The 22,543-nt window shown below is 43.2% G+C and overlaps 1 protein-coding gene across 2 annotated transcripts; it reads left to right on the plus strand.

Annotated features, from left to right (window-relative positions):
- The first annotated feature begins 790 nt into the window (after positions 1-790).
- Positions 791-21,477, plus strand: RANGAP1 (Ran GTPase activating protein 1). Of its 2 annotated transcripts, none has more exons than XM_033058677.2 (17): positions 791-896; positions 1,486-1,523; positions 3,514-3,652; positions 4,593-4,720; positions 5,609-5,668; positions 6,328-6,507; positions 7,311-7,445; positions 8,588-8,746; positions 8,904-9,017; positions 10,478-10,577; positions 11,293-11,377; positions 11,773-11,914; positions 12,383-12,496; positions 12,809-12,911; positions 14,597-14,685; positions 16,446-16,567; positions 20,362-21,477. In XM_033058677.2, exons 3-17 carry the CDS (start codon positions 3,541-3,543, stop codon positions 20,429-20,431), a joined length of 1,713 nt encoding a protein of 570 aa, XP_032914568.1. In that variant the 5' UTR covers positions 791-896; positions 1,486-1,523; positions 3,514-3,540; the 3' UTR covers positions 20,432-21,477. The 2 variants fall into 2 exon arrangements, with proteins under 2 accessions (XP_032914568.1, XP_032914569.1); XM_033058678.2 differs by lacking the exon at positions 791-896 and adding an exon at positions 1,266-1,289.
- The last annotated feature ends 1,066 nt before the right edge of the window (positions 21,478-22,543 follow it).

A 22,543-nucleotide genomic window follows, 5' to 3' on the forward strand; every position in this document is an offset into this window, starting at 1 on the left:
CAGGCAGGTCTGTGTACAGCTCACCCTGCCTCATCCAATATACTTTTGTTTCTATACTCTGGAAGAAAATGTCATGCACAATGTGCACACAAGTCTGTCACACAAACCAAGGCTTTTTTGTATCCTTAAGTGATGCAAAGTGAAAGCGACAGGGTGAGAGGACACAGTCTTGTGCTGTGCCAGGGAAGGTTTAGGTTGGCCATTAGGAAGAATTTCATCACAGGAAGGGTGATTGGGCATTGGGATGGGCTGCCCGGGGAAGTGGTGGTGTCACCGTCCCTGCAGGTGTTTAAGACTGGATATGGCACTCGGTGCCACGGTCTAGTTGACAAGGTGTTGTTTGGTCATAGGTTGGACTGGATGATCTCAGAGGTCTTTTCCAAGCTAATATTCTGTGAAAGTCCTTCCTTAGCAGAACGGTCTGACAGTAACATGTCCAGCACGAACAGGAGACCCCAGGGACATTATCTAGGCGAAGCTTCACATCCGAAGGTGCTCATGTCCGACCTGCGGGCTTGCGGGAGCTCCCCCAGCGACACTCCCGGGAACGCGCGTGGTGAGCGGGGCCGGGCACAGCCCCGCGCCGCCCGTTCAGGCCGCCGGCCGCAAGGGCAGGAACAGGACTACAGCTCCCAGCGTGCCCCGCAGCCATCGCCGCGCGCGCCCCCGCAGCCCCGCCCACGCGCGGCGCAGCGACACCGGCGGGGCTGCTGTGCGGCGGTGGAGCGCGTCCTGGGACGTCACAACGCAGTAGCCAATCGCGGAGCGAGGAGCAGAACTGCCGGCGTTCAAATCCTCCGCCTCCCCCGCCCGCCCCTGACCCAGCGGCCCCGGCGCGGCGGCGGCGTGAGGTTCCCGCGCCTTCCCCGGCAGCTACCGGCGGAATTCCCGAAGAGGTGAGGGGAGAGGCGGCAGTAGCCGCCGCCGTAGAGGGCCGTGCAGAGATGAGGCGATCCCGCGGGCTGGCGCGCTTCTCGGCCCCGGCTGCGGGGGGCGCTCACGCGCGCGCCCTTCCCTCGCGCAGGCGGGATCCCCCCTCGTGGGCGCGCGTCCCGCGGGTCCGTGTCCCCGCGCGGAGCGGGAAGCGGCGTTCCGGCCGTGCTCTGGGCCCCGTTACGTGCGGCGGCGGGGGAGCGCGCGGCCGGGGCTCGGCGGCTCCCGCGGCTGAAGAGAGGAACCTTCGGAGCCCCTGGAGCGAGCGACGCGCCCAGGCTGTCAGGAGCTGGCGGGGCGGGGAGCTCGGGCTGTCGTCCCACGCTAGCGGACCCACGCTGCTGGGCGAGCAGCAGGTAGCTACCGTGTGGGCTGTTGGGGTCGACGAAGTGTTGTAATTAAAGCAGTTGTCTGAACTAACTCTTTTGATCATCAGGGAGCATAAAGTTTCGTACAGCCTTTAGGTGAAAAGGAAACCTGTCTTCATGCATTTCGAGATCCTAGTTGTGTTTGCCAAACAGACTAACTTTTTTTTCTTTTTTTCTCCCAAAGCTTTCTCTGCGGAAGAATTACCAGTGAAGAGATCTCTGGTAGGTTGACAGTTCGGTGTGGCTGACGTGTGCTATAAAACATGCTTCAGGATGTGACGCTGGATTTGTATGTTGAGATTAGGCGGTAGTGTGTGTGTGTGTAAGGTGAAGAACGACAAAGGAGATTCAAGGGAAAGAGGAGCCAAGAGAATGAGTTCATCTGTAATGAAGATGATCATAGTGGAATGGAACTGGTTTTTAAAAGTAAAATTTTTACGTAAACTAGATGTACAGACTGACTTCTGTGTATATGAACTTCTATTCTTGTCTGGTAAAACCTTCATGGTTTGGAGGCTGCCTTCTTTTTCTTCCTCCTTAGTTTTGGAGTGGCAGAGGTTGGAAGTGTTTGTGAGTTTGGCATCGGTGTGGTCTGGTAGGAGTGAATAAGTTATGTGGGTTTCTTTCTACTGGCAGCACCTACTTGAGAGAATAGTTATCCTAGAAAAATTATGTTCTTCAGCCTTGGAGATTTTAACCCCCTGTTTCCAAAAGTGATGCTAAAATGAAAGGCCCCTGAAGAGAAGTCATACTGTGGGGAAGCTGGAGGCTGCACAGATGGGTATCAGGAGGAAAGTATGTGTATATACCTTTTGTATAGGGGGTATTTTAAAACCAGCACTGTTGACCTCAAACAGCTACAGGAGTGTGGGGTCACTTCTAATCAGACAAGAATGGAAGACAACCAGTTTTCTGTTGTAGGAATGAAACTTCATCCCTTCTGACATCTAAAGTTCTTAGTGTGTGGTTTCTAAGCATTAGTTATGTAGTCTTTTATCCCAGCAGAGGTAGTGGGATAATAAATGTACTCTATTTGTCCTGCTCAATGGTTGGAGGCCAGTTCCTTCAGACAGCGATTAACATTCATTAATAATGCTATGCAGATGCTATGAGGCACAGCTAGCTTCAGATTTGTGCCTCAAGGCTAAATGTTCACTAATTTATTGTAAATGTAGGATCATCCTGTTTAATGTGTGATGAATTTGTGTGGAACGTCTGAAAGGAAAGAGCACCCAGGAAGCTGAGAGAGTTTTGTATGCAGCACACACAATGTTTTCAGCAACTCGATGGTTCTGGAACTGTGCTGACAAGGGCACTACTGGGAATATCACTGAAAAGGAAAAGCAACTGTGTTCATTGTAGCTTGCTTTGGAGAGCAGGGGAAGCATGCAGCACATATAATTAAAGGATGGGGTTTGAAATGAAAGGAATATTGCATTGTAATTCTTAATCTTGCACAAAGAGTAATGTCTTAATATGGCCTTAGTCCATAGTTTTACCTACTGTTTATTTAGGAAATATAACAACTCCATCAAAACCTGAGTGTTGTCAGTGTTGGCAGAATCAGCACTATCTGACTAGTTGGCTTTGGAATATTAATCTATCCTAGCTGTCTTAATTGAGCCCTGGGGAAAACTAGTAATGACACTGGAAACTCCATTAGATATGAGTAACAAAAACACATTAGTGTTCAGATAAATGTGGTTATTTGTATTGATGCCTGTGAGAGGCTACCTGGAACTGAGACTAGACAATGTTAAAGGAATAAAGTAGGTGTTTATTAAAAGGCCTTCAAAGGACACGCCTTGGGCAGTCCAAGAGCTGTGGAGCTGTGGCTCCACCCAAGATGGACACAAAATGAATGACCTGTCACAAGTTTTCACACTTTTATAAGTTTTTGTCCATTTACATATTGTGGCTAATTGTCCAGTTACAACTTCAGGTTATGAAGTCCTATCCTCTGAGATTGCTTTGTCATTGTTTACACTTTTTGGGCCTGAAGCTGCAATGATGTCCTTGGTTCTTGGACTGGAAGAGGATTGTTTTGTCTAACTAAACTGTGAAGAGAACTTGCTAATGCTTTATATGAAGTTCAGAGTCACACACTAATGCAGTAGAGAATCTGAGAAATATAAAAGCTAAAACTTGAGGCATCAGTCTAGATTATTGTAGTTAGAGAATTTTTATGATAATGGTTTCTTTTAATTGACAGCTCTTAACTTCTGAAAAAAGCAGGAAAATGGCATCAGAAGACATCGCTAAGCTCGCAGAGTCACTTGCCAAAACCAAAGTGGGTGGTGGACAATTGAGCTTCAAAGGCCAGAGCCTTAAACTCAACACAGCCGAAGATGGTAAGAGAAAATACCTTTGTGCTTTGGAAGCATCTCCCTGAGGTTGTAAAATCTGGTGGTAAGACTTCTATCAATCCTGCGTGGACAAGTTGTCATAACGTATCTGCGATGCAGGGGTCCATCAGCTACAGCTGCTTCTGATGGGGACATTTCCTTCCCTTCTGGTACCTGCTTTGACCTGGTGCCCTGGCAGTGCTGCAACTGCTGTAAATGGGATTTGAGTGCCTGGTTTGCAGTAAGTCTTACGGTGGCTGCTAATGTAAATATCTGGAAAATGTAGGTATTAGTTCAACATTTCTGCCATGCCAAGAAAGACAGCATGTTTTTCAGAGAGGTTATTTGCTCTAATGCTGCCTTTTTTTTTTTTTGCTAATGCCAAAGGTGGGGCTTTTTTATAGATTGGTTTAGTAGTTCAAAGGCACTGAAGTATGGGGGAAGGCCTTGGAGCTTGGGAGCAATAGCAAGTGCCCATTGGCAGGAGAGACTCCAGCTTGGTTCTTTGCCTTGCTTAGGATTATTGTAGAGTTACATTTTTCCACCCTGATGTGTTTGCTCAACCAGCATTACTTCTGCCAGTCAGTGGGAACTTTTTCCTGTTGATGTGACACCAGTTCCCATCAACTTTTAACTTAGTCTCTGCACCTCTCTAGGGGCATGTGCTGAATAGCAGAGGAATTTTATTTGGGAAGTAAAGAAACTTAACTTTTGCAAATAGGAGGATGCTATCAGAATAGAATAAGAAAAAAATTGGGAAGGCAGGGTAGGGAACGAAGAGTGTTCTTTCTGGTCACCTGGCACTTCAGCCCTGTTCCCATTGCTGTTTCAGGTGTTGTTCAGCTGTTTTTGCTAGAGGTTGAGCAAGTATTACTGGATCTCAGAGCGTTACTGTGGTAACCAAGGCAATGGTTAAAAGACCAACTAGATTATCTGCTTCTTGCAGCTGAAGAAGTGATCAAGCAAATTGAGGAGTTTGATGGCCTGGAAGCCTTGCGCCTGGAAGGCAACACGGTGGGTGTGGAGGCAGCAAAGGTTATTGCCAAAGCTTTGGAGAAGAAAAGTGAACTCAAGGTGAGATTCTCAAATGGGGAATAGTCAAGGGGGAGAAATAATGTGGAAATACTTAAGGCCTGTCTAGGCTCTTCCTGCAGGGACCTGCCTTGAGTTGCCCCCAAAGCTTGCTTGGTGGCTCTTGCAGGAGGAAGAGCAACCTATGAAAATACAGCATAGCTTGGAGACTTTGGGATAATGGGAACACCTTCTGCATTCCTAACTTCCTGTTTAGAAGGCTTCCGATCTTAAAGCTGGGAAGCTGTGTGAGGGAGAGCCTCTGTTGAAGGCGTCATCTGTAAACAAAGGGCCATGGCAACAAAAGATAAAATTCAAATGAAGTTCTCTGGAAAGCTGAGTTGGATTTTCTGGAGAGTGAGTTTTCAGAGAATATCTGAGTAGGGAGGAAATAATGGAGGAATTGCCACTTTGCCCAAGCTATGTTTTCCTGCTGTTGCTCTAGCCTAATGTTAAGGGGGTGCTCTGCTGCTAGAGACAGTACACTGTCTTTTGAGAGTGGTATGAGACGTTGATACACATTAATCACCCAAGTGTGGCTTTTCAAGTAAGTTCAGATTGTTGAACTTCATACCTTAGTAAAATCTGCATTGCTAATGTATTCTTCTGTTTCCTGTTGCTTTTTTCCTGTGGTAATTTTCTCAGCAGAAAAAAATTCTAGCTTGAACACAAGCAAGAGTTCTTGTATAATGTTATAGTGTGCATTTCAGTTACTTCATCCTTGCAGGTGAAGTGATTGTAACACTGGCTCTTGCAGCTCCTCATTACAAACAAATGGCAACCCAAGGGTTGCCAAGGGTGATGTAAAGCAGCTTGTATGTGTAAATGTTTATTGCAGCTATGTTGACCTAAATATTTTAGTGGGTTTTATCTGTGTGCTTCTTATTTTAGAGGTGTCATTGGAGTGACATGTTCACAGGCAGGCTAAGGTCTGAGATCCCTCCTGCTTTGGTAAGTAAAAACTAGATCTGAGACTTCTGACTAATATAATGTCTTTTCTCACCTGTCATGCTTTTTGTGGGAGTCTGTATTTTGGTACAGAGCTGATCCCTCTCTGATGTTAGCACTAAATGTCTCAGAATAGGTGAGTGGTTCTCTTCTGCTCTTCCTGTATGAGATGGAGAGGAGCAGATTAAAGGTTAAATGTGCATCCATGCTGGTGAAGGAGCTTTTCACTGGGAAAAACCTCTTCATAACCCAACAGATAGTCAGAGATAAGCTTTCTAAATAAATCATATGGCTATGTCTTCTAAGACTATTACAGAACTCCCCATCTCCTTGAGTCCTGTGAAGCCAGAACATAAGCTCAACATTGATGAAAACAGTATTTCTTTCAGCAGCTTAGAGCAGAAAATTCACTTTGAGAAGTATTTGACCTAAAGAGATGGGATAGTGTCTTGGTAACTGTTTTATGGTTATCTTTAGCTTAATTTGTGCAACTTCGTCTCTGGATTTAGCAGTAAAGTTTTATTTCCCCATGCAGCTTTACAGAATGTCTTCAAAGTGGAAATTTTTTTTGCAGTATCACTGTCATACCTAGCCACTGCAGTGATGCTGTCACTAAAAGTTAATCCATTCCCTCCCACCCACTGCCATCTGTTTCCTTACAGATCTCTTTGGGGGATGCACTCATTGCTGCTGGAGCCCAGCTGGTGGAGTTGGACCTGAGTGACAATGCCTTTGGGCCAGACGGTGTGCGTGGCTTTGAGGCTCTGCTCAAGAGCCCTGCATGCTACACTCTGCAGGAGCTCAAGCTCAATAACTGTGGCATGGGCATTGGTGGTGGCAAGGTAAGGGTTATCTCCTCTTTGGGAATAAAGCTGGAAGCAGTCTTTGGTGATTGCCAACTCCCCTGCTCAAGGCAACTACACCAGGTTCTTCAAGCTTGGTCTTGTCAGGTTTTGAATATGGAGACTTCACAAGCTCTGTGAATACTCTATCCCAGTGGTGAACAACCCACACAATAAAAAAAGGGAGATTGTGTTAAAATTGTTTTCTGTGCTTTGTGCGGTTGTTTGACTCTGCCTTCCTTATACCACCTTCTCCCCTCATCTTGTTGTTCTGGCTGTTTTTACACATGGCTAATACCTCCCCCTGAGCATTTTCTTCTCCAGCCTTAATAATCTTGGGTGTCAGTATTATCCTAGTAGCAAAATTCTCCAGTTCTTCAGTCATCATTGGCACCCTTTGCTGGACTCACCCCAGTAAATCATGTAGGAGCCTGGTATCAGACACTGTGCTGGGTTGCATTTCACAGGGCTAAGTAGAGAAGGATCTGACCTGCTGGGAGTGCTTTTTCCCAAGGCAGCCCAGTAGAATTTCTTTAATTCAAGTGTGTATTGGTAGTTCATGGTCAGCTTCCTACCCATATATGCTTCCCTGATTAGAAGCAAAATGTTCTTGATGGCTCAGTGAGTTTGTGTTGCAAAATTCTCAGTTCTTGGCTGAGACCACAGTGCGCAAGTGTTGCAGGTAGAAACAGGTATGTTTCGTGATGCCCAAAGTATTTCCCAAGAGGTGGATCTACAAAACACAGTAGGATTCCTGTAGATTGATATGCTGGGGGAGTATAAGCTGCTTGTTTTGTTTTTAGATATTGGCAACTGCTCTGAAAGAGTGTCACAGGAAATCAAGTGCCCAGGGCAGGCCTCTTGCTTTAAAAATATTTGTGGCTGGCAGAAATCGTCTGGAGAATGATGGTGCCACTGCCCTGGCTGAGGCCTTTGGGGTGAGTATCAAACCAGCAAATTGGAGCAAGGTATAATTCAGTGCCAGTGTTAAAGATGATGCACACGGATGGTGCCTCAGCTTGGAGGCAGGAACTGGTGGTCTATTCAGCAAAGATGTTTCTTGCTCCTGAAACTGGAGTTCTTACTACAAGTGGAATTAGAGTTGGTGACAGTGTTTGTGACCTAAATTTCCAAACATAACTAGCAGCTATGCAAAGTAGTTATCTGAGGGAGAAGTAGCCACCTCCTGAGTAATTTATTAATTCCTTTTCCTCTCTAATGGCTGACTGGCACTGGGGTAGGTATCCCAACTTGTTTTCTTGAGTGTTGCTTTGCTCAGTCATCTGGCAAAAGCAGCCTGGTGTTTTTGCTAGGATCATCTGGTCAGAGCTTGAAGTGTTGTCTGACTTTCTCTAGCTGTCATTGGCCCACTTCCACTTTTGTGGGAGGAAGAGAATTCATTGTGATTGAGGCCACCTAATTTTTCATACCCCAATTGCTGCTGGATGTGACTTATGGATTATAATGCTTATTGTCAGGTATATGGACAATGATATTGCAGGTTACAGGTTGACTTTTTTTGTAAAGAACTGCCTAGATGTGATTTTGATCAATCAGTAATCATGGAAAAATGAGACTTTTTAAATACTTAGGAGTTGCATAACAATGTGATTCATGGAGAATCAGGATTGAATGGCACTACCAAAATGGTAGTTGCTGTGTTACAACATCCTGTTTAGTCCATAAACAGTATATGTACTAGCTTTCTTACATGTTTGCCTCTGTGGTCAGGAAAAATGTAGATTTTAATTAGAAAATAAAGTGATGTTGTGTGGTCTATTTCAGTGTTGTTGAACCACAGGTGAAGAACTCTTGTTTTAAGGTATTTAGAGTAGGGATATGGGACAATTATACTTGTGTCTCTTTGAATCAGGGCTTTGTATTTATCTGACACTTGCCATGTGTCTGTGGTTTCACTTAGGTTTGTGAAAGAATTGCTGGGAAATAATTCACTGTAGAAGAACTGATTGAGTTTTGAAACTGAAAACTATTTTAAGTAAACTGTAGAAGTAGAGCAGTATGCTCTTGATCTGAAGTATGTTTTTTAGAAAACCTTTTTTTGTCTACATCCTTTCCCCAGATCATTGGGACTCTGGAAGAGGTCCACATGCCACAGAATGGAATTAACCATCCTGGCATAACAGCACTGGCACAGGCCTTTGCTATCAACCCACTGCTTAAGGTTATAAACTTGAATGACAACACTTTCACAGAGAAAGGAGCTGTGGCCATGGCAGAGGTGAGTTGCCTTAAGCAGTTGTTTAGGGTTTTGTCTCAAGTCTGGTTGGCATTAGAACCTTTGGGTTGGTGGAACCATGTCATGCTGCAATAGGAAAGATGACATTTCAGAAGTAGTAGGAAGTTCACTTTCAAATCTGTGCTGTCTTGCTCTGCAGACTCTGAAGGCACTTCGGCAGATTGAAGTGATCAACTTTGGGGACTGCCTGGTGCGTTCCAAGGGTGCTGTTGCTATTGCTGATGCTGTTAAAGAAGGGCTTCATAAATTAAAGGTATTGTCTTCTTGCTGTTAAGATCTTTTGAAAAATACCAAGTTTTCAATTTCATGTTTTTCTGTTTGTTCTTCTACTGCTACTGATTAATTTAAGATAGGATTCAGTTCCATGCAGGCTCTGTGCTCACAACTGAAAAGCAGCCATCTACTACAGATCAGTGGCATCCCACTGTTCAGCTAGGCTTGTGCTATGTGGAGATGTACCAGTGTCTTTGCTTGATGTTTTTGTAGCTGTTAGCTCAGCTCAGTAAGTGCTGCTCAAGAAATCTGATAATGGAAGTACCTGCTATTAGAACTTTCCAGAGTTTCAAGAGTGGGGACTGACATGAAGGGAATTTCATAAACAGCTTGTCTCTTCAACATTTCATAGCTCATACTGTTAATGCTTTTTCTTTGTTAGAGGGTCAATCAAAGGTCCAAGTATTTTTAGTTATGTGGTGATACCACAGCCTCCTACATCAGCATTTGCAGAGGACTAGAATCTGGCAACATTCTGGATAGGCTGAAGTCAAATTAATAACATAAGCAAACAAGGATCTCTAGAAACACCTGCCATGAGTCATGGCTGCCCTGAGCCAGATGCTGAACATGTGATTCCTAGTCTTGCAGTCAAAGACAAAAATTAATACCTATTTGTGTGTATGAACCTGGTACAGCAAGAAGTAGGTTCTTTATGGTGTGTAATCCCTTGCTTGGACTTCTGCTGGTTCCACTAGAACTTGTCTGAATCTCCCAAGCAAACTTAAGTAATGAGGTATTGATGAACTGACAGAACTTAGTGTTTTTCAGAGCAGAAATGGTTAAGGGAAGGTAGCATGAAGCAATTGCAGCTGATTCATTCTGTTCAAGGACTGCTTTCCTTGAGCTGTTAATATTCAATCCCTTCTCAGGAAGGGATTGAGTGAGCACAGTGTGGAATGGTGGGGGATGGTGTCTGCTTGTTGAATTACTTTACTCTTGCTAGTCCACATGGTTTCTGTTGGCTGGTCTGTCAGAAGTAGTACCACTCATTACTTGTTTTTTGAAGGCCTTAATTTGCATCTGAGGTATCAAAGGAAATGTGCAATCTGTTTGGTACAGTAGCTACCCTTCTGTTAGACTTACTGCAGTGTGAGTTTTATAGTGCTCTTGTGACCCTTGATAAGTGAAGATCTCCAGTCAACTGATTGCTAAGGACTGAAATTTCTGCTACCTTTCAGGTGAGCAGTGATCTGTAGGTATTTTTAAATTACCACCTTTAATAGTGCTGCTCTTAATCACCAGTATGTTTCAAAATTCCTCTTTCAAGTATATGAGGTAGGAGTATGTCAGGCTTTATTTTCAATTAATAACACTTTTTTTTGCTGGGAGTATCTTCAAATGGCACTCTTTCCAGGACACTTGGGAGGATATGAAACTTATGGATATGATAGATGTTAATAGGAATTCTGCAGACAAAATGTTCTTCTGCATTTTTAGGAACTGAATTTGTCTTTCTGTGAGATCAAACGAGATGCTGCTCTGACTGTTGTTGAAGCTATTGAAGATAAGACAGAGTTGGAGAAATTAGATCTCAATGGTATGTAAGTTTGCTAGATCAAAGTATGTCTAGTTTGATTCCAATGAGAAACCACTAGGAAAAATGTTGACAGAACCATGTATTCTATTCTTGCAATTGTCAGCATATAAAAAACTACTCAATAGTTGAATTTTCATGATCTTGGAGCAGAAAATTATTAGATCTTGAGAGTTTTATTAAACCATTAACTCATTTAATTGGCAAGCATTTTTGTACACTTAATAAGGTGGAAAGATTAAGCTATCTATACCTGTTTTAAGTAAAACTCTTATTCGGTGCCATCTCAGATACTTCATACTTGCAAACAAAAACAATTGTTTGCAGATACTCTGCAGAAGAGTGAGAGAACTTTAACTTCTGTTGGCTTTTACTGTTCATACCTTGAGTCACTGCATTTCACTGGTGCCGAGTTGTGTATCTTTGTTTTAGAATCACTAAGAACAAGAGGTGTTTAGAAAAATAATAAGAAGTCTCAAACAGATTCTGAACCATTAGAGGGTTTTTATCTCCAACCATTGTGTAATGCTACTGAAATTTATTTAAGAACTGATTGTGTCTGGTAAGTGCAGCTTGTGTTGCTGCCTTGAAGATGTGCAGAAATGGCATGTAGCTGTTTGATTTCAGAAACAAGAGATAGTTGTATATTCTTGTCCAAGTCCTCAAGAACAAACTCGTGTGCATCTGTCAAGTCTGCTTCTTTCCTCTATCAACCTAGGTAACTGTCTGGGAGAAGAGGTGTGTGAGCAACTCCATGAGATCCTTGAAGGCTTCAATATGGCATCAGTGCTGGGATCTTTGAGGTAGGCATGGTACCAGAGTTTAAATCATAAGTTTTTTGACAATTTCCTCAACGCTTTCATTGACCTATCTCATTTTAAAATAAGAACTCTCTCATTGCTGGTGGATGTTGATCTGAGTGTGAAGCACAGCCAAGGATGTATCTTAAATTTGTCTTGTTTTTCATTGATGGACTTTTCTTAGCATAAGTAATTGACTGTGTTTGTAGATCTTCTCTTGCTGTTCTCAGCTGGGTGAGTGATGTCTGACTGTCCTCTTGGTGTGCTGTAGATGAGATGTGCTTCTTGCAGTAGGACTTTGAGGAGAGGCTGCTCTTTTGTTCTTGAAAAGTTTTGAGTGCTGATGTTCAGGAATTCCAGGTGTGTAATTAATGGAATGTGTAACATTCAAACCTTAGTGATGATGAAGGGGATGAGGATGATGATGAAGAGGAGGAGGAGGAAGATGATGAGGAAGAGGAAGAAGAGGAGCAACAGCTGAAGGAAAGGGGAGCAGAGGAACAGGAGTCACTGACTCCTAAGAAGATAATTGATTCACAGGTGAGCTTGCTCTCAGATGAATTCTTGTTTCTTCAGCTGGAGAAGAGTAAAGGAGGAAATGAGATTCTGGAGTCTGAACTTGAAGTTCAGCTGACAGGCAATCACATCCCTGCATGGGGTGGCGCTATTGTAACATTCAGGAAATAAAATGGATTAGTTGAAAAATGTTTTGTTAAAGTGTGCATGAAGTACACATGTGAAGGGAATGGCTGAGTGGTGGTTGTAGAAACATTGGCAAAAGTCTTCCGTGTTCAGGAAGTGGTGGGGTCCTTGTACCTGCAGTGCCATGCCCTCATGCTAGCACATCCTGGCCATTCCAACTCTGGGCTTAGGTCAGCCTCAGGCTGTTTTCAAACAGAACAGATTCTGACCTGTTATAGCTGTGCACTTGAGGTGTCCCATCTGCTTTTGCTGAACCAATTTATTTACTTCCAAGAATAAACTTGAGATGGATTCTGCCTGTTTCAGGCTTCAACTCCAGTGCCATCTCCTCCTGTGGATGTTGCCACGTTCCTTGCTTTCCCATCACCGGAGAAGCTGCTGCGATTGGGACCAAAGTGCTCTGTGCTGATAGCTCAGCAGGTAGGTGAGCTGGTGCTTGTCTGGGCTTGATTTTTCTCTCAAAATTGTTTAATTGCCAGAGATGATAACTTGACCTAGATTTGCAGCTTCAGTGATCCCAAAGAACCTTATGGAAGCAGATGATGAGCTAATGCTTAAATTGGCATCAGAGCTTCTACATAAAGTAATTTTGTGTTGCTTATGCCTTGTGATATGGCCAAGACGAAGCTGATGTCAGTCAGCTGAAGGCTAATTTTTGCCACAGCCCTAGTAGAGACCCATGTTGTGTAATAGCAGTCTGTCAGTTAACTGATATATTTTTTTCTCTTTCAGACAGATACATCTGATGTAGAGAAAGTAGTTGCAACCCTCCTAAGGATATCCTCAGTCTTCAAAGATGAAGCCCCAGTGAAAACAGCAGTGCATGAAACAACAGGTGACTGGACCTTTCCTCACTTTGTGCTATGACCTGGTTCAGTGCCACGGACACCACTGCAAGGGGGGACAAGGCCTCTCTGAGCCAGGCCATTAGGCCCTTTTGTTCTGGCACATAAAGTGCCAAACTGTGCAATGCTGTTGTGGAAGATTCATTCTGAACCTGGCATGTTTTGTGCTGCCAAAGCCTTTCTCTATTGTAAACTGGTGGTACTGCCCTTACTGCATCTTCTTGGTGCTGGGTTGTCCATAGCCAGTAGTTCTGTGTTTTAAGGTCAGTAACCTTTCCAAGCTGTTGATTGCAAAATGCATTTTGCAGGAAGTAGCCTCCCTGGTGTAGTGTTATGAGATTGTAAAGAGGGACCTCCTAGTTGATGTCTTAATTATCTTAAAGTTGGTGTCCTAAATATCTTTAATTTCTTCAGGAAGCAGAGATTTCCAACATGGGGCAGGACACAGAAACCAATGTTCAAACAGGGGACCATTTCTCACACTCTATTGGAATAGTAGTTTGGGTTAGGTCTGATTGGTGTGTAATAGTATATCCCTTCATGGTTTTGCTTAGAAATAGGAATTTCCAAACAATCCTGGGCATCTGACCACTGCCTTTCATATTTTTCTAATCCCCCAGCAGTTTTCCCACCCATGAGCTCCCTATCATTGCACAAAAGAACTGGATCAATTATTTTGAACACCACTTAAGGTGGTATGCTGTGGAATTACCCTAGTTTGGAATTTCTTTGTTCGGAATTCATAGGCATGGTGAAACCTGTTTTGCAAACAGTAACAGAATAGTTCTCTGCAGTTGGTTATGGGTCCAGTCAGTGAAAAATAATCAGTTGGCACCTCATTGAGCTACTGCACTTTGGCTCATGCCCATTATGAGTTGTCTCTTGTAAAAATGGAACAAAGGATATTACTATTTTAAGTGTTTGTGTACATATTTATCTTTATTCCTGCTTCTTCAGGGAAGGTAAAACCTGGCTATTTTTTTCCTTCCATAAAAGCAGCCACCAGCTAACAGTCATCAATGAGGGCCCTGGTTAATGTCTGGCACTATTTTACAGCCACTCCAGTGAATTCTGCCCGTTCTAAGAAAACAATTGTCAGAGGTTGAAAATAGGTTGCCTTGCCCACCTTGTACACGTGAGAGGTCAAAGCTGGCTTGCCCATTGTTTGTGGCACAGTATTGGTCCTGAGGGAGCTCAGAAAACAGCTGAACAAACTTGGTCATTGTGTTCTCTCATTCCTTGTGGTTTCAAATGAAAGGTGAATTATTGCTGGCCTTTAAGAAGTCAAGGCTCTACCTCTTGGTGCTCTAGTTCATTGGCTCATTTTTTTATGCATGTATACACATAGCATGCATGCTCAAATGCACTGAGCAGAGAATCTGGTGGTTCACATAGGACTGGGGTGTATTACATCTGAAGCTTGGCAGTGTGGGAATTCTCATGTGGGCTTTTGTGTGTTTTGCTGGATTTTTAAAATTTTTTTCTCCTTTATGCTTAAGGGGTTTTACCTGTCTTAGTGTTTCAGAGTTTATAGCTACAGAGGCAAATGAAGTCTTAACAGATAATAGATCACGAAACTGATTAAACAGCTGTTTCTGTATGATCCATTTTAATTTAAAATTCATAAATGTCCTTTCTATGTATTGCTTAAACTAATGTGCTTATCTCTTTTTAGATGCCTTGATGAAAAAAGCCTTTGGTTCTGCCACATTTAATTCAGATGCATTCATCACAAACCTCTTGGTCCACATGGGATTACTGAAGGTGAGGAAGCAGGAAAGAGTTAAGTCATGGTCTGTTTAGGCTGTTGAAGGCCAGACTGGCAGAATTTTGGGTAATTAGGTTGCCATGGAAGCAGCTGGGTGCCTGTGCATGCTTGATGCCCAGAGACAATGGAAGTCTGCAGGTCCAGCAGAAACTGCAAATTGCAAGGTTGCATTAGGATGAAGGATGTCACCTTTTTGTACATCTCCTGCTTAATGTGCTCTGCATTCTCACTCATTTCCTGAAGGTAGGGAGGGTCAGGTAGGGCAATAATACTGCTGCTGGACTCTGGTGTCTATAAAAACCATGTCAGTATTATTAGTTATTGGGGCCCTTTAGGGCACGTCTCAAATGTGTATCAACCACTCATGCTAGATCAATGACATTCAGCTTCATGCTTTGGAGACTCTTTGCCAAATGCTGATGTTAAATAATTAGTTGCAGGGAATAAACTTATTGTGAGAAGATGGAGAGTCAGTAGGAAGCCTGTGATTCATAGAATTATAGCTTTATTTTCAGTGAGGTGATTGTAGAGAGGTTCTGTCTGCAGAACCTTAAATACCTTTTGCCTGCTTTTGCTACAAGGGTTAGTGTTTCCCACTGCCTCAAGACCTGGAAGCTGAGAATATAAATTTGGGGTAACACAATTCTGAGCTACAGAAAAACCATAGTCTGTTATGGCAGCCTGCTATTAAACAGGTTTATGAATATCCTTCTGGTAATATCCAGCTTGGGGTCCAGACCCTTGTTAACATGCATGAATATGACTTTAAATCCTAAAAATCAGTTTAGCCTCTCCCTGTGTTCATTGTATACTGGACCAACACTGAGCTTCCCAGTTCCCAGAAAGGTCAGTGGAACCCAAGGTGGCATTTGTTTCTGCAGAATTCCTGTTTTAAGGACTGCCACTTACCTCTTGCCCCTATGGGAAATAGCAGTATACGTGAGGTACAAAGTAAACCTGTGCTCCTGAAGAATTCTTTCAGGCCAGGAAGTGGCACTGATGATAAAGCCCTGGAGGATCAACCTGCTGACTCACATCTGTGATGTGCCTCATTCATCACCAGTCCCCTACATGTGGAGATGAATACTCCATTTTCAGTTCCACATAGCTAGAAGCATGTGAGCAACACATATTCTTAACACTGCAAACTCCAAGGTCATACAGCAGAAACACAGGTCTATGTCCTGTCTGCAGAATCAGTTCTGTTGAAATGCTGGTAAGAAATGCATGAAAACAATGTAAGAGCTGGGACATGTAGAGTAACATCACATTAGGAGCAGGAATAATTTATGCGTCATGTAAGCAAGGGGATGACTGTTGGCTTTATCTTGTACCTAACTGAGACCAATTCTGGAAGGAGCCTGTCAAAAGAGCTGGAGGTGGTATAAAAATGAGCTACAAAATAATGCAATAAAAATTAAGGTGACTGAATTCTCTATAGAATGAAGTCTGGTGAAATTGCACAGGAGAACACTGACACAGAGCCTCTGAGAAGATTTGGCTGTTTTGCTTGCAGGTTCACTACTTCCTTTCCCCTGTTAGTACTTCTGTCAGTTGGTAGATACTAGAATGTTCTTGATACGTGCTGGGAGACTATGGAATTGTTCACCTTTGTCTTGTACTTAATCTAGTGACCTGCTTTCTCTGCTGCACTGTGTGGGAGCACTTCATTCAGAGAGAATTCCTTGTCTGTGAATTGCAGTGGGTTAGATCAAATCCCAGTTGTCTGATGTCTGATTTCTTGTCCATTTCTCAGAGTGAAGAGAAGATCAAAACTGTTCCAAGCCTTTATGGTATTCTTATGACCTTGAACCATATGGTCCAGCAGGATTATTTCCCTAAATCCCTGGCCCCAGTTCTCTCGGCTTTTGTTACAAAGTGAGTATTGTATTTGCCATACAGTCTTCTCCTTGGGAGCTTGTGAAACTGTTTGAGGGTTAATAGTTACTTGTAAGCGGTTGTGAAAGCCCACAAATGTCTGTTCTGAAATTGAGAATTCATAGCTTAATGGGCCTCTTATCTTGTTTACAGTATGTGATGTTCAGAGTTTAAAAAAATCCTAAAGAGGGAAAAGTGGGAAGTTGGCTTGGCAAGGAAGTGGCTCTGGAGGAGAGACTGTTAATGCCTTTCACAGAAGAGCTGTTTTGAGCTTAAGGAAACCTGCTGGGTTTCTGACCACTGCTTGAGTGAGCTTGTGGGTACACTGGATCTAACTGCCCTCCAAGTCATCCCTCAGAGTTAGGAGGGTCAGCAGAGCTCTACCAGAGTTGTCATGCTGTGTGACACTGAACACTAGCAGGTGAAAACTGTAAGACACAAAGACCGAATTTGTTTTTAAATGGAACTTCTTACTGTGACAGCAACAAAGTTAGTGATTTTTTTTTTTTTTTTTTCTGGGAACTAAATGGGGAGTATAAGTACTGAAACAGCTGCTTTTACTGACTACCTGTATTTATTGTTACTTCTACTATAGGTATAGAATCACCCCACCAGCTTTAGCTTTTAAAATGTATTTAATGACTATGGAAAGGATATGCTGCCTCCTCTTTTTGTGTTGATCAGGTTAAGGTACTTACATGCCAGTGACTGAGTTGGAGGTATATTTGTTCAGTCAATCATTACAGGGTTAAGCAAGAAGTACCAGGACTTGCCATGTGAAATTACCCAAACATATCAGACATACCAAGAATTTCTGCTGTTTCCTACACTGCTGCCTTGCTCTTGCTTGTTGATCAAAATGGAATTTAAATTGCTAGAAACTTGGTTCAGGGTAATTGACTGTCCTAACTGTTGGTCAGGTACCAGTGCCCAGAGTAGACTTTTAATTCTAAGTGTCCTGGGTACTTTTCCCCTCTTCCTGTACATGTAGGCTTTTCCCAATAAATGTTTTTAAGCTGTAGATGATGTTGTATGTGACAAAATAAAGAGTAAAATTTTGGTCTTCATGAATTCGTCAACAAAAACCCCATTGACTCCAGAACCTGCATCTTACTGCATGAGGTGAGAGTCTCTTGGTGGAAGGATGAGATTGTTCATAGGTTCTGTACAAACTGAGAACCTCTCTAGTGGAAGGCAGATCTTCCTGCCTGCCTGTGGTATGTACCAGTGCTAATGCCAAGCCTCCACTGCCCCTGGTGCTATGAAATGCTTGGAGCTGAAGTTTTTCTACTTTACAAACTTGTTGCAAGCTGTGATTTTATAGGGAAACTTTTGTCCTGTGCTGCATAATGAAGTGCACACTAGCTCCAAGCAATCTATCTCTGTAATATGAATATACAGCATTCTTACAATGCTTTCCCTTAAGGGAACAAGGACAACAGCTCTTAAATCTGTGTATGGGTAAATGTAAATAGGTCAAGAACCCCACAGTCCAGTTAAAACAGCCTCTTGTGCTTTAACCTCAGCTGCCCTCTTAGTCCCACACAGCCACTTACTCTCAGCACAGTGGGATGGGAAGAGAAGGGGAAGACTGAAAGTGAGCAAACTTTTGGGGGTTGATGAGAAGATGGGTTATAGGTAAAGCAAAACTGCATCTGCAAGCAAACCAAAACAAGGAATTAATTTACCACTTCCACCCTCTCCAGGAAAGCTCCATCATAGCTAGCTGCTTCCACTTTATCTGACAAGTATGAGGCTATGTGCTATGGAATATCCCTTTGAACAGCTGGGGTCAGCTGTCCTGGCTCTGTCCCCTCTGGCTTCTTGTGCACCCCTGGCCTGCTTGGTGGTGGGGTGGTGGTGAGGAAAAAAGTGCATTGATGCTCTGTGATCTCAGCAGTAACTGAAACATCCCTGTCTTATGAACACTGCTTCCAGCACAAATCCAAAACGCAGCCCCAATCCCATCCAAAACCAACATACAGCTTCTCAATTAACCTCTCTCCCTTGTCTCTTCTTGGAATTCAGCCAGTAAAATTGCAATCCTAAAGTTAAACCTCTGCCTGGTTAACCTAATATTCAGAATTATTCTGGCTTCTGTTTATGCAACAAGTCTAATTCCACTCTGCATACCAGTTTTCTGCAAGTAAAGGAATCATGGGTTTGACATTTTTGTGGTATTTTATATTTTTTTTTCTCCTTTTGGTTTGCAGGTAGCTCTTTTGGGCTTTTAAGGTTCTTGTAGCTGCTAAGGCCAGAGCTCTGCTGTCTTTCACTGCAAGGGGCTTCTGGCATAGGCACTTACCTCCTTTCTTTTGTGACAATTTGTTGTAGACAGTGTTCTCTATTCAATAATAATTACAGAATTATGGGTACAGACTGTAAACAGCATCCATCTTACTGTGCTTGCTGTCAAGCCTTATTTGGGTTTCTTGGACGCAAGAGGGTGCTGTGAATCCACATGTGCTTTTCCATGATTTTTTTAGGTGTAAATACTGAAAGTATGTGAATGTCTGTCTGCCCACTTGTGACTTACTGGAGGTGATGGGGTTTATGTTTGGTTGGGTTTTTGGGGTTTTTTTTGCTGGGTTGTTTTTTTTTTAAATGTTGTTCTTTGCTGTTGAATTGTATCACATCACTGGTCTCTGAACAGTCTGTAGCATAGAGAGGCAGGCAGGTAACTCCACAGCAAATAAGGAGGATTTTATTGCTAGAGGAGGCTTAATGTTAGGAGAGGGGGCTGAGGGATCTTGTCTGTGATTAACATCAGTGGTCCAGGTTATCTGTTTCCAAAAATGGGAAGCTGCCTGGATGGACCCAGCACCCTCATTGCAAACAGGACTGGGGCTTCCAAAGATGAGGGCTGAAATATGTTTTCTAGTCACTTGGAAGATAAACTCCAAGCTGTAATTCTGTGACACTGTGTGTTCAGTATGAGGTACTGAATGGCTCTTGGGGGGAATAAGAAGGGTTAAGTCTTCTCCAAGATGTGCTTCTATTAAACTGCAACCACCATGGATTGATGTACCAAACAACCTCTGCAGCTATGGGTCGTGTGCTGTCCACCTGGATGTGAAGTTCTTGCTTCATCCTAGATATTGCACTCTTTATTTCAGCTCATCCTCCTTTCTCAAATTGTGTAGGCTTCACATCTGTTCATCCTTTAAGGTTATTCTGCTGCGGTGAGGTGGGAGAGAGGTAAAATAAATTATTTATATTCTCAGAACAGTGGAAAACATTGGATTAAAATTCTTTGGAGGAAATTCCCTAATGGATGGATTGATACTGATCACTGATTTCAGTGATGCTAAGCCAGTAATTAGCCTGCAGAAAGAGAAATATACATTACTGGGAGGCAATGGAAACATTACAGAAATTTAGCCTCATGTTAACCCTGCTGTGAGTGTAGTTCCATGGTTTAATTTCAGGGAGCAGATTATTCAGTGTAAATCTGACTCAACTATTGCAACCTCTGTCTTGGGCCCTTTCAGGTGATGTTCTGTGGGCTGTTTGGAAGGCACCCTAAAAGGTGGCTCTGTTGCCTTTTTCCCAGCCTGGAAATGAAACCCAAGATAATTTTAGCAAGGAAGCAATATAAGAGGGGATCTTTTATTTGAAGGCCTCCAGAGACAGTCATGAAAAGATGTCCACAAAAGGCCCCCCTCCACCCAGGCTGAGTACATTTTATAGGTTTTAGATTTTTATAGTTTTTAGTGTTTATTTGTTCAGTTAAAGGTAGACACAAAACCATTCTTAAATTCAGTATTTTAAATCTCTCTCCCTTCTTTTCACAGACCCAACCGTGCTCTTGACTCCTGTTCATTTGCTCGCCACATGCTCCTACAGACCCTCCACCAGCTCTAAGAGACAGAAGCTGTCAAGATGACAAGAGATGTGTCCTTCCTTCCCCAAAGGACTGGCATCAGCAGAGAACTCGGAGCTGCAGAGTGGGAGAGGATCCCAGAGCCCATACAGACATGCTGTCTGGTTTTTTTTTTTCCCATGTAGGAAGTCTGTCCTTCTGCTTTCATAAACTCGAACAAATCCTTGCTGAATTGTCTTCCTACTCCTCTTGAAGTGATTCCCTGGTCTGTAGGGCAGGTGCTTATGCTAAAATAAGTCTGTACTACTGTGAACTCAGCATGAATTGAAGAGTTCTCCATTTTGGCTGCATTGGCAAGGGTGCCAAGGCTAACACGGGGCCCAGAAGAGCTCTCATCTGGATCAACCCTTCATCAAGTTGGGCATTTTATTTTATTGGACTTTGATTCCTGCCTTATAGCATTTAGCACTGTGCCAGAGGGAGGCTGTGCTGCTGCTGCTCTGTTTCTCTGGGCCATGGGGGTGCTGCTCATGGCTCAGAGGGGTGATGTGTGATCCCCTTTGGTTCTTCTTTCAAGTCTGTTGTCAAAGGCAGTGTGTGGCTGATTTTTATTTTGATATACTCTTTCCCCTTCTGCTTGGAATATTTGTGTAGTGTGGCTGATCCTGGTGGCCATCGCTTAAGGGAGCGAGCACATTTTATTGTAAATTTTTGTTGCCATTGCCTGTGTTGTTTATTCTTCCTGCCCTTTTCCTTCTTACCCTAATTAATAGGCTTGGTTTGGAAATTAATACAGTCCATGAAATCCCTGTGGAATGTGTCCCTTTCTCTTCCCTTTGACAAAACACTGTGCCTGTGTGCACTGTTCACATGTTTGAAAGCCAAGCACATGTAAGAATATAGAGAGAAGGCTGTGCTCTTCTCTTGCCCTGAACAAGTAGCAGCAGATGTCCCAGAGTCTGTCTGGACGATTGTCCATGTGCCCATATGTGCCATTGAAGCACCATGACATTCCTCCATACAACATAAAAATGCTTATGTCAATTGCCTGAAATGTTATGTAAATAAAATTAACTCTGCAGCCTTATCATGATTTATAAAACCTACACTGGGATTTGGAGGCCTGTTTTGCAGTTCTGTGTGACTGCAGAGTTTGCAGTGGAACACAAAACTGGACTGGAATGGAGCCTGGTTTTGTGAGGAGAGAGGCACCAGTAAAGTGAGAGGGAGCCAAGCTATCGTGTCACAGACCAAACCTTGTTTCTGCAGTTCCCCATCTCTTTTCTTGGTGGTCTCCTGCTCCTGTCTAAAACAGGAACATGGCAGAGGAGCAGGTTTCCCTCCAGGCATCTTCAAATTCCTAGCACAGTCTAAATAGAAGAAGCAGTTCCACCAATTAGGAGCACTATCCTGCTATTCAGCTCTAAGTAGTGTGAGGTGAGCATCAAACTTACTACTGTCCCACATTCCCAGGATGAGGTAAATTTAAGCACTTCATCTCACTGGCTAAAAAGCCAGGCTGGAGTTCACATGAATATTTTCAGGAGCCTCTGAGCTTTCCTTAAGAATGATTGGACTGAAAACTCCATCATAAGTCTTTCCAGTGTGACATCATGCACAACCAAGATTTGGCCAGCCTGTCTTGCTGGATTTCTCTCTGGAAAGCTGTGACTTGATGCTCTGACCATTTAAATGCTGAGGTTTTTTTCTCCCCTCTTATCAAATTGCATGGAGTAATTATTGAATTTTGCTGTGGTTGTGAGAAAATAAATGCAATCAAACAAAGGGCCAGATCTGTTGGTAAGGTTGTACTGCCCCAGCATTCATAAAGGTCAGATGGTTACAGACTCATGAGAGCAACATGACATTTAGGGCTTTGGCCAGATTGCAAATTGGTGTGCTCAGTCTTGCTTTTCTTCAGAATTTGGGGCTTATTAGCTTATATCCACTTGCCCTTTGTAAATATGCAAAATAATCTTTTTATATGTGGCCTACTTAGCAAACCTGAGCACTCAGCTTGCCAAAATGTGTCTGTGCTTTGCTCTTACAACACAGTGCCTTTTATGGAGTCTTCCCTCAGTGATTTTGCACATCTACAACTTTAATACTGTACTGTGGTTGTGGGTGCAAAACTCACAACCAGGTGAGGAAAA

The sequence above is a fragment of the Catharus ustulatus genome, chromosome 4 (assembly GCF_009819885.2).
Source record: "Catharus ustulatus isolate bCatUst1 chromosome 4, bCatUst1.pri.v2, whole genome shotgun sequence".
Lineage (NCBI taxonomy): Eukaryota > Metazoa > Chordata > Aves > Passeriformes > Turdidae > Catharus > Catharus ustulatus.

Excerpts from the sequence above, each read along its gene's own strand:
- RANGAP1 (XM_033058677.2), top strand. The coding sequence starts at position 3,541 with ATGGCATCAGAAGACATCGCTAAGCTCGCAGAGTCACTTGCCAAAACC. Across the intron at positions 3,653-4,592 it reads ACTCAACACAGCCGAAGATG|CTGAAGAAGTGATCAAGCAA; the intron begins GTAAGAGAAAAT and ends TGCTTCTTGCAG. Across the intron at positions 11,378-11,772 it reads TCAGTGCTGGGATCTTTGAG|TGATGATGAAGGGGATGAGG; the intron begins GTAGGCATGGTA and ends TTCAAACCTTAG.